The following is an 11,192-nucleotide window of genomic DNA, read 5'->3' as shown; positions in this document are numbered from 1 at the left end:
TATTATCATGTTTAATAGTCAGTGCCTTAAAGTGATTCTGAAGTAGTGATGAGCATGTTCTACATACATTTGTTACCCTGGGATAATTTCATGCAAATGCTATCTTTAATTAACAATTTATCACATTATGACATCTTAATGCAAAGTACAATAAACATTTGTGAAACATTGCAGGACTCCAATCGACTTAAAAAAGTCACTTCAAAACGAGAAAAGCTTAGCAGAGTAGGCATACCAATAAGTCTACAGTAAAACCTAGCGCTTTTTACTTCAATCTAAATCCAGAATGTATTGCACAAGTACCAAATGTTAGTGGTTCATAAGCAACGACTTTAAAACCAACATTTGAAATCATTTGCTTAAATTCATCAGCAGCAGGAAATTTTCGAATACTTTCCACCAGGTACTGATAGGAGTTCCAATCTCCTGCTATTACTTCACCCATTACAGGGATAACTTGAAAAGAATAAGTGTCATAAATTTTGCTTAAAATTGGGTTTGAAACGTGGCTAAACTCCAAACACACAAAACGCCCACCAGGACGCAAAACCCTATATGCTTCTTGTAACACTTTGCTAATATTGGTACAATTTCGAATTCCAAACGCAATTGTATAGCAAGTGAAGCTTTGGTCTGGAAAGGGCAATTCTTCAGCATTGCTACATACCCAATTTAAACTGACGCCTCGTTCCAAAGCTCTGCTCTTGCCTACTTCCAGCATATCGTTGTTAATGTCGCATACAGTTACGTTGGGGTGATCTGTGAATTGAGAATGCCGTCTTTCGACATAGTTTACAAACCGAAAAGCTATATCTCCAGTTCCACCAGCACAATCAAGAAGGACTGCTTTGTTGTCAGGGTTAAGTTTTTGAATCATTCTGTCTTTCCACAAACGATGCAGACCACCACTCATAACATCATTCATCATGTCATACTTGGATGCAACTGAAGAAAAAACATCAAGGACTTTTCCAGCTTTTTCTTCAGTTTTGACAGTTTTGTAACCAAAGTGAGTATAATTTTCATCCAAGCGCTTAGCAGTAGTGTAATAGGAGGCCTGGGAATTGCTTGCACACGACAACACAATTGCTTTGCCACGATTCAGTAGAAACATTGCACTAATTATATTTTACAACCTGTTTATAAGATCAGTTAAAATAACTTTTTCCAGTCACTGAGCACATTAACATAGCGATTCTCAATGCCGTTGCAACTTTCTAATTAAATGATATCCTTGGTGTATGTTATTATAGGAAAGGCTGTTAATTGTTGTTCTCTAAGCCACTGTTTCTACTGTTCTATTTTCTAGCCACCGTTGACTCTTATCTGTTTAAACTGCTTTGTCTGAGCAATTATTAAGCTAGCACTTGCTATATCAAAATAAGGCGCCATTACCAGCAGCAGTATACAGGCTGACTGTAACATACTTACAAGCTATAGGCCTACACAATAACGTGTTTAGTGGCCATGTTAACCATTATTCATTTTTATCATTTGGTTACATTATTTTTGCACATTTTAAGCTTTGCTGCTTCTTCCCGCTCATTGTTTACGGGTGGAAGTGTTATTTCATCATGCTGTAATGGTTAGCATTTTATATTTCCTTCCCCCACAGACAAATAAGAAAAATAAACAATACAATAAACTAAGCTCAATCTGCAAACTGACATAATCACACAATGCAGCACTTTTCAGGTCTAAAGTTTCATGAAAGACTTACTTTATCAATTGCTTACAATCTTGTTAAGATATACTTAATGCAGTCTCTTCCTGCTGTGCTCACAGCATCTACCATATATAGGTTCTTTACATCCTTGATAGCATGGTCTGTCATAGGTAAAGCCTTAAACAATGGCACATCAGTCGCATGGCTAACTGCATTGTATCGTCAAGGGCATTATTGCAAAAACAATGGGTGCCCAGTGGGCATCCATTCAATGAACATTTGGTTGCCATGGCACCCAGACACCTGTTAAAATCCCACGCTGGGGTATTGGTATGGTAATCTTTATCTTCGGACTGAGGGAAGTCTTTGCACAACTTAAGCCCGAGGATGATTTCTAATCGCTCAAACCCTGGTTAGGAAGCTAGTCTTTGTGCGCATTCCGATTGTCACACATTTTTTTATATTTTTTTTTAATTTTTTAATCGTATTACTCGAATTTAGAACTGTCCACTGAATAGGAGCAAGTTTCGTTAATGCCTTGCCCAAGAGTATCATTAAAACGTCATAGCGCCACTGGGTATTAAACATGGAACACGAGCTGCATTTATTGCAGGTCAGCGCTCGAACGAGCCGACAGTTTAGCCTTTTTGTTTATATAGAATGCGGAATAGCCAGTTAAATCACAAACTGTAGCCTATATCACAACTTGACTACGTTTTAAAAATGTTAAGTCAAGTGAAAGGGAGATATTTTCCTCATGTAAAAGTATAAACAATGAGCGATCTGCAACCCTGCCTTTCAACTTCGTCCCTCAACAACCACAACAACACAGTCAGCTGGCCAGTGACGCAACGAACAAAAGAATGTTCATTGGTCGTCTCGCATTGCTTGGTTGGGCATGATTCAATTCTACGGATTATATGATTCTCAACTATTTCTAAAATTTAAATTTAAATAATGCATTGCAATAAAATGAAGGGGGCTATGCCAAGGTTTTAAAGCATATTTTTACTACATTAAAACAATATTATACCTTTCTTACCAATCGTTGATATCAATAAGATATTACTTGATCTTCCAATTTTTATCAAAAAACTGGCATGGCAAAGTGTAAATTAAGGCCGTTTTCTGTGGAGTTAATCTAAGACCAGATTTAATGCAAACACTGGACGTAAACCAACTAAATCTTAATCACTCTAAGCGTAAGGTGACTTTGAGAAAGGATTTCTGGATACAAGCCAAAACAATGACACAATTTAACTTTGATGGTTATTTTTAATTTTTAGATTCAAAATTGTGATGTCATTTAAATAGTAATGCAAACTCTTGTCATGGAAAATTAGTTCAGAATAACGATTTTTGTTTGATATATTAGTAACCCCTCGCTTGCCGATAGAGCATCACATATATTTGAATATTGCTAACCAACTAGCTTGTTTTGTTTTTTATTTATTAGCAACTGTATAATATGGTTAAATACGTTTAAGTGGAATACCTTGTGCTAATGTATTTAATAATTTAAAAAAAGATTTTGAAAAAATAATTTTGTTTATTTCTTTCATTTTTTTGATTGTAATTCTTTTTAGGGACTTAACCCAACCTAATCTTTATCAACATGCTTCTGTGTGGTATAGTACGGCAATACTCTACAGACTGCAGAGTTGTGGCATAGCAGCACACGCAAGATGTTTTGGCCGAAACGGTATTGCACGCCGGGAGAAGAGCGATTTCTCTTTAAGAAAAAGGAAACATCACAGTTTTCACCGTTCTCAGTTAAAGAAGGCCGCAGCTTGCTTACCAGTCAGACTGTCAGAGTTTCTCGATTCGGCATAAGCGCAATCAATGCTGTTTTTTGATCAGTTTTCATGAGCTTCAATGGCAAACTTAAGGTGCGTTATTCTGAGGTTAATGACTTATAAAAACTTCTGTGCACTTAATTTTTTACTGATTTAAAGATTGAATAATTCAAACTGTGTACATTACGGTAATTGTTCACCTTAGTGCACGCTTGTATTGTATTGTTTATTGTTTGCCATTAACTGTGCCTAGCAAAAGTTAGGATGCTAACCATTGTAGTTGTAGCATGATAAAACACATGCTCATGAACAATTAATTAGGGAAATGTGGCAAAGCGCAAGGTCATGAAACAGGCGAAATAGCAATAAAAGAATTGTGCTATGAGGTTAGCATGGTCACCAAACCCACAAAAGAGTTTCTAAGCTTAACGAATTTAAGACGAAAATATCACACAAACAGACGCTTGTATTCAATGTTCCCTCTAAGCTGCGCGCGTGCGCAAATGTGCACTGCTGACACGGTCTGCGCGCACAGAAAATCTGTGCTGCGCTCAAGAAAAAAATCCAACCTGAATTGAAAACAAAATAAACGCATAATAATGGCCACAGTGCGCACGTCTGATGTTGCTCACAGTGGTCCAAGGGACCGCTCAGGGAGTTAGTATGTTTGCTCAGACTCGTGAAGAATTAGAGGGAACATTGCTTGTATTGCGTCCAATCATTTTTGGATCTAGTGCAGAAGTGCACAACTAAATGACGTCAAAATTTGAGTAGCTGTGGTCTAGTATACAAATGTTTTCTGTGGTTGTGCACTTCTGCACTAGACCCCATTTTTACGCATATGCACTTGTCATTTTTGGTTGTTTGACACACCCTAGATCTTTCTGAAAACTGCCGTACTCTGCATTTCGGCCTACCACAAATGCTTGACATGCTTGGTTGGGCCACGTGTTGCGGTGCATATCAACTGCTTACTTGCACACCAGAATTTCGCTTTCGCATCCCCGAGATCTTAGCGAAAATTGCTATACTCTGCAGTCCAAGTAACAGAATGACAACCTTTGGTCGGACTATGTCTTTGCAAGACTTAAACTTAGCAATGATTCCTCATTGCTTGAGCCCTCAGTTATTGAGCTGAGCCATTGTTTAAGTTTCGATGGATAAACTTTTTTATTTGGTTTTTGACGCTTTGTTAAATAGCATCTCCATATTTTAAATAGCTTAATATTTCTTTTTAGATCATACAGATTTGGCCAAAAAAGATATGACGTAGCTTGTGATGTCTGCTTCAGTCAGAAATTCATTTAACCATTCCAAACTGAAATATAAGAAGCATATAATCCTGCTATAATGTGACTGTAATCTAGGCCTCTCCTAATGGCGGAAGCAAGCAATTCGGAGTTCTATGAGTTTTGTTACCCTGGTGTTAGTCGAGGAACACCTAAAGATCACCAACATGTGTTTGCAGAATATGGATGCTTGGAGGCAGTAAACGTGGAGTATAATGTAAGTTCTTCAATTCAGTTGGAAAAAATGTCACTTATTTGGGATGGCCCTTGTTTTTTTTTACAAAATGACTATTTCACCAGCGGATTGCATTGTCAAGCACATGTTACATATTCATCACTTCGTTAAACATACGGTTAAAACATTTTTATTAATGATTGAGTTAATTTCGGTAATAATTTCAGGTTAAATTGAAGTGATTAGCTGATGTTAGTTTAGGTTAAGTTGATCATCATTTATGTGAGAAAAATGCCGTGATTTGATGAATAATTTTTGTTTTATGTGGTAATTCAGCCAGAATGAAGAATATGAACTATATGTACTTTTGTTTTAAGGAACCGCTGAAGATATTTGATTGCTCTGCTAAAAAGCACAAACCTTTGCTGAGACAAGGATCCATGTAAATTTTTGTTGCATAAGGCCTATGCGTTTACAGAAAACTTTGTTAGAAAGTATCAATTTAAATGCTAAATAACTAGGCTGTAATATGTATAAAGGTAAACTCTCTTGTGTAAACTTTAGTATATAACAATCAAGTGAAGTCATGAAAACACTTGTAACTTTTAACGCGAACACATCACAAACAGGATGCTTGTGGAGAAGCAACCGGCTTTACTACTTGGAAAACCTTCTCTTATCAACAAACTATTGTATCAACCAACATACAGAGATTTTTTCCAAATCCGGAACACACATTACAAACGAAAAATGAGAAAGGGTAAAAATAATAAATTATCTAGGAAGACTTGCTAAAAATATCCTGACAGAGTAAAACTAAACAGTTTTGTAGGCAATTACGAGGAATGATTGTTATCAGTTTTTGTTTATTTAGTCTGCTAAAAATAAACATTTTTGCCAAATATATCAATTAAATAGTGTTATTAAAAAATTTTGTTATTGAACTTGGTATCATAATTCTAAAGGTGGGAAAATTTTCTTCATGTAGTTTTAATAGGACACAATATTGTTTTATGCAATAGTTCATCTCGCAAAAATTGATGAGCAGATACATAACTTGACCCTTGATCATCCTGATGTAGCGCAGGGAACATTTTTGGAATTGCTTTCAGAGTATTTTCCATTTCAAACCTATAAGAAACATATTGTTCCAGGGGCTGTAAGTATTCTTAAAGCATTCGTATCGATGGTCACTTTGATTTATTGATTAATATTTTTTGTCTACTAATGCAAACATGACATCATTTTGTTTGTCACAGGAAGCAGAAATAAACTGTGAAATTTTTCCATCAAAATTTTTTCCAAGAAGTCGTATCTGCCAAGATGTGAGATTTCCCAAGTCTGTAGATCCTTACATGTTTGATGTTCCTCACTCTCTTCTAAATGATCTTCTTCGAGAGGAAATTGAATTTCAAACCAAAAATATCACCCACAATACTTCTTACACAGGGGGAAGCCTCAGTTACAAGCACATAGGACAGTGGTATTACGTTAGATTTATTTTTTTATCATTTTTATTTAACTGCTTTGTGATATAAGAATTTATTTATTTAAAAATGAGATGTGATAAATTGCATGAACATCATGTTATTTATGTTTTCAACTTAACTTAACTTAACTTTTTCAACTTATTTAATTTTACCTATTTTTTTAGTCACAATTTTCATTATGGAGTCATAGCAAGTGCACAAGGTCAAGCGATGAGTGAGCTTAGTCTTCAGCTCATGTCAATAAATGCCAATGTTGGTAAAAATTTACTTACATAAAAGCAGGTGCCACTTACATACACAGGTTTGAACTGGTCACCACACAGTTCACTTTAGTAGCCCCCCCACCATCCTAAATCCATCAATAGACCAATCACCATACGCAGTCGTTTGAACCAAATGAACCTGTATATTTTAGTGGTATTGTTTTAAGCCTTAGATGTTTTCTATGTGGTTTTAGTGCAGTAAGTGTACAAAAATTGCTTGAACAAAAGAATTATTTAAAATTGGAAAAAACTCTGTACCGCAACTTTTTACATTTCCTTGAATTTACATAATATTTTTACCAACCATAGACAGACGATTTTGATGGTAGGAAAGGCATTGTTTCTTCTCCTCAACTTTCTCTCGGATCAGATTACAGGTCATATCTCTGCATAACTTACACTTTTACTTTATGCCCTTATAAGATAAAATGGCATGTCAGAGAAAGGCCTTCAAAACTGTCATATGTTCACTCAACAGGTTGATGCTAAAGAACCGCGCTCTTCAGACGAGTATAACAAGCAGCCTGCACGACGGCGGCAGATATTTTATTGGAGCCAGATCGCAGAATCATGTTCTGCTTGGAATGATGAATAGTGCCGATGTTGAGTACAAAGTTGAAGAAAAGAAACTGTCCAAGTAGTGTGTGTTTAAAGATAATATCATTACGTACTATGTATAGCTTTGGCATTGTCAACAGCTAATAATTTAGTATTTCTGTACTGTTCCCTTTGTGACTTCTAGGCTACACAGCATATATTAAAATGTTTGCACCCTACAGTTGTTACTTATGAGAAATTATTTTCTGTGTTTCAGTTTATCCTATGCTTCTTCAGACTGTCTAAATGTCTTGGGTGTCGTACATAGTCCGTCTAATATTGCCAGCATGTCTCTAAGCCCATATATTGATGGTGAATGTACATTCACCGTTGATAGTAGAAAGCTCTGTCTGTGGAAGGCTGGTGCTAGCTCTTCTGTAAACCTTTCACAGCAGGTTTGAATGATAGATGTTAATTTATTGTTTTTGCCATAAAAGCTGGTGATTTGCATGCACAAGTGCTGACGCATTTTCCACCAAGCCTGGTTATATTGCTCTGTAGAAAGAAATAAATGGAGTTGAGTCGTTTGACATAGTGGGTCTGGATCAGAGTTCTGACAACTGGTCTCAAGTTGAGTTTGCCTCACACCCTCGACAAGTTTTAATTGCGAATCGTAAAAGTGTCAGCGTCTTTGACATGAGGGGAAAATTTAGCAAATCAAGGTAACTATCGAAAGCAATGGCTTTATACAATAAATCATTGTGATGTCATTGAACTATTTGTGATTAAAAGTGTTTTCAGTAAAATTTACGAGGCTGTAGAACTTCATAAACAAGTTAGGTTTTTAGTAGCGAATAGTGTAACACTGTAACTTGGTTGTGGTGATACTACTTGTGAAACTCTTCGCTTGTTTGTTGCAGAATTCTGTATTTGCCGGATGATGAGATGGTGATGACAATTTTGAGTGGTGTCAATTTTTCCCAATCAAATGAATTCCAGCATCTTGCTTCAACAAGTACTAACTTGTTGCTCATGGATCAGAGATTTAGCAAAACTCCTCTGCTTAAGTGGGGGACGAACATGAAGTAATTTGTATTGTTGTGGATTGTTTTACAAAATTTAGTTGCTCAATGTTGTTTGAACAAATCAATGGGCCAAGACCAGTTGTATTTCTAAACTATCTGCTTTTTTATTTTAAAACCTAATTTTTAGGTTTCCTTGTCAACAACTTACATCCATTGGCTTTCCCCTTGAGAATGAGACAAGCGCAAACCACACGATGGTTGTCGCTGCAAACCAAACTGGCCAGGAAGTCCACGCATACCAATACATGACAAAGTATCATCGAGCCAATCCAGTATTTTCCAGCGCAGGAGGGATGAAACTGGGTCCACCGGAGTCTGTATGTAGGCACATGGCCATCGGATCATTTCGAGATGTCAGAAGAGCATTGTCGGGGCATCCCTTTCGTAATCGTGGTCATGTTATCAGGAGGTTAAGCTATCCTGTGACTGGAATCGCCGGAGTCTCTTATAAGACCCCATACAACGATCCAGAAATACTTGCAATGCAAATGTCTGAATGCGGTGACTTGTTGTACCAAACTTTTCACCTGAAATCCTGTTCCGATGTGTACAGTGTTAAGAATGTTGTTTCAAACGAAGAATTTGAGGGACGTAACGCTACAAAGTGTTCGAACTCTAAAGCCAAAGCTGCAGAAGAATCGTGTGTAGAATGGGCCGAGACTGTAGCAAGTGACTATCAAAAAGCAGTTGATGAAGAAGATCCCATGAACTTGCGTTGTACTCGGACCTTTTTACCCACTTTTAAGTTTTCTGCGACCCGTCTTGCAACAGACTTGACGCTGCAATGCAAAACAATAAAAGCCGCAAAGGATTGCCCAGTTTGTGAAAATCAAACATCGTGTGATGGCAACACGGAAGACCTGCTTAATCCTGAAAAAAGCTTTACAAGTTCTGATGATGAAGCTGATTTTTTAACAACGAACGACCTCATGAACATCCACTCCGAAGATGGTGGTGGAAACAGAAAATGCATGCGATGTGGAAATGACGTTGCAATGACAAACGCTTTTTTCCAAAATCAAAATAGCTCTGTTCCTCGTCCTTTCACTGCTGCTGTGTGTGACGATTATATGGAAGAATTTGGTGATGGTGAAGGCCAATTTCCTGCTTATGGAAGACCATCTTTTGACCAACTCGAGCTTATAAATCCTACACCAACAAAAACTGGTCTAGGTCGCGTGCTGGTATCCACTTGGGAGCGACCATATGAAGAGTTGTGGGAAACATTCAAGCAGGAATTTCTAGAAGTTTTGCAGAAGGATAAAGAAGCAAGTGAAAAGGCTGTGTTTGATTTGTGCAGAGACAGACCAGCAGCGGGTGAAGTTGGTGATGATACGAGTAGCATCTTATCAGATATCTGTGAGAATGTTAAGCAGAATACGGAAATAACCACAGAGGTTCCTGAATCATTTGCAGTTGATTACAATTCTAACGTCGTACATATAAACACGCCATCATTTCTGCAACAAAGAGGCACTTCAGGGCAACTGGTTGCAAACCAAAACACTTTTGAAACCACTGCACCTGACTGCCAGCAAGTTGCAATTTGTGATTCATCGGAACAACACAACGTGCAGTTGTCACCAGCAAAACTTTCATTACCAAAGCAGGAAAATTTGAGATATGAATCTGATACATATAGTATGAGTAGTTATACCACCATGGACAGCATCATAGAACCTTTTCCTCAAAGTATAAAGCCAAGTAAAAAACGAAAGAAACACAAGAAAATGCACAAGAGGAAAATCAGTAGAATGGAAGATCAACGGGACATAAAAACCATCGTAGAACGACTTCCAGAAGAAGACAGTGCTGCAAAGAATTCATTTCGAGAAGAAAGGATACCTATGATAAGAGAACTTTCTTCTCAGAATAATAATAATGGTACTAGCAGAGGAAACCACATTTTTACAAAAGTGGAACCTCAAGTGAAATTAAATTTAAATGCAAACTCACTCAGCTATTCACCATACAGTGTTTTGGGTGGACTTAATACAACCTTTACCAGTCCGTTCTCTTCACCGCTGAGATCGCAAACTCTTAGCCAAGGTTCTGCTAAAAAGAAACGTTCAGGAAAGTCTATTGGATTTTTGTAATTTGCCATATATCTTTGAAAGTTTGTTTTGTTAAATTGCTCGTGATTTTATGTCATTACTTCGCTTGCCTTCCACTTGGGTTTTCACTTTCAAGCCTTGTTTCTCTGATCGAGTCACAACTTATGTCCTCGTTACTAAAGTACAAAGGATAAACAGCAAAGCCTAGAAATCACCATTTGTTTATTCAGTTTGTCTTAATTTTCATTTTCAATTAAAATTTTCTTTTGTAAGTTTTGTATTTTTTGTAAAATAAAGCTAAATGTGTACGACCTGCGTATTAGTGGTTTCCATCTGTGATCAAGAACGTCGGTTCCGAACAAACTCATACAGTGACGGTCCGGTAAGCCACTTGTGCAAAATTAAGTTATAAATTGTTTGACTGCGATTTGATTGTTAGGCTATATTTTCGAAGAGTGCTTTCAAAATAACTTAGTAGGAAAAAATATGAAATTCTAGAATACATTTAGAAATGCATTATTTTACTTATTATCAAAACTTTAGATTGCTTGACTAATTATCAATTATCGACACCTGAAAGCGCAGAAGACTACATGGGGCGATTGTAGCAGAAGACAAGCCATGATCATTGACCATGAAAAGCACTTCATATTACTGTGACGTTTCGACAGTATCGTAAAATAAGAAAAAACTTAGCAACCTGTTCAAGTGCTTTTAGTGTAGCACTTGATAACTTTAAAACTTGTGCTTAGCTATCTGTAAAATGGTTGACATATTTGCTTTTGACCTGAATCATAATAAAATGTGTCGAAGTACTTTAAAACCCATTCAAGAGTT

At 36.8% G+C, this 11,192-nt stretch overlaps 2 protein-coding genes across 4 annotated transcripts; one reads left to right on the top strand and one right to left on the bottom strand.

Moving 5' to 3' along the window:
* Nucleotides 1-25: 25 nt before the first annotated feature.
* LOC143449998 (2-methoxy-6-polyprenyl-1,4-benzoquinol methylase, mitochondrial-like) lies at nucleotides 26-1,156 on the bottom strand. The gene has a single exon (XM_076950375.1). It carries the CDS (start codon nucleotides 1,112-1,114, stop codon nucleotides 266-268), a length of 849 nt encoding a protein of 282 aa, XP_076806490.1. The 5' UTR covers nucleotides 1,115-1,156; the 3' UTR covers nucleotides 26-265.
* A 2,165-nt stretch (nucleotides 1,157-3,321) lies between these two features.
* On the top strand, nucleotides 3,322-10,668 carry LOC143450105 (uncharacterized). 3 transcript variants are annotated; one of them, XM_076950515.1, is made up of 13 exons: nucleotides 3,322-3,555; nucleotides 4,830-4,968; nucleotides 5,304-5,368; nucleotides 5,556-5,686; nucleotides 5,949-6,085; nucleotides 6,186-6,409; nucleotides 6,581-6,668; nucleotides 6,989-7,056; nucleotides 7,158-7,316; nucleotides 7,494-7,671; nucleotides 7,778-7,938; nucleotides 8,137-8,301; nucleotides 8,429-10,668. In XM_076950515.1, the coding sequence occupies exons 1-13, from the start codon at nucleotides 3,542-3,544 to the stop codon at nucleotides 10,395-10,397; spliced, it is 3,498 nt and encodes a 1,165-aa protein (XP_076806630.1). In that variant the 5' UTR covers nucleotides 3,322-3,541; the 3' UTR covers nucleotides 10,398-10,668. The 3 variants fall into 3 exon arrangements, with proteins under 3 accessions (XP_076806630.1, XP_076806629.1, XP_076806631.1); XM_076950514.1 differs by having other exon boundaries at nucleotides 7,158-7,319; XM_076950516.1 differs by having other exon boundaries at nucleotides 4,701-4,968; nucleotides 7,158-7,319.
* Nucleotides 10,669-11,192: the final 524 nt, after the last annotated feature.

This window comes from Clavelina lepadiformis, chromosome 3 (assembly GCF_947623445.1).
Source record: "Clavelina lepadiformis chromosome 3, kaClaLepa1.1, whole genome shotgun sequence".
In the NCBI taxonomy this organism is placed as follows: domain Eukaryota; kingdom Metazoa; phylum Chordata; class Ascidiacea; order Aplousobranchia; family Clavelinidae; genus Clavelina; species Clavelina lepadiformis.
This window is presented reverse-complemented; position numbering and strand designations above follow the sequence as displayed.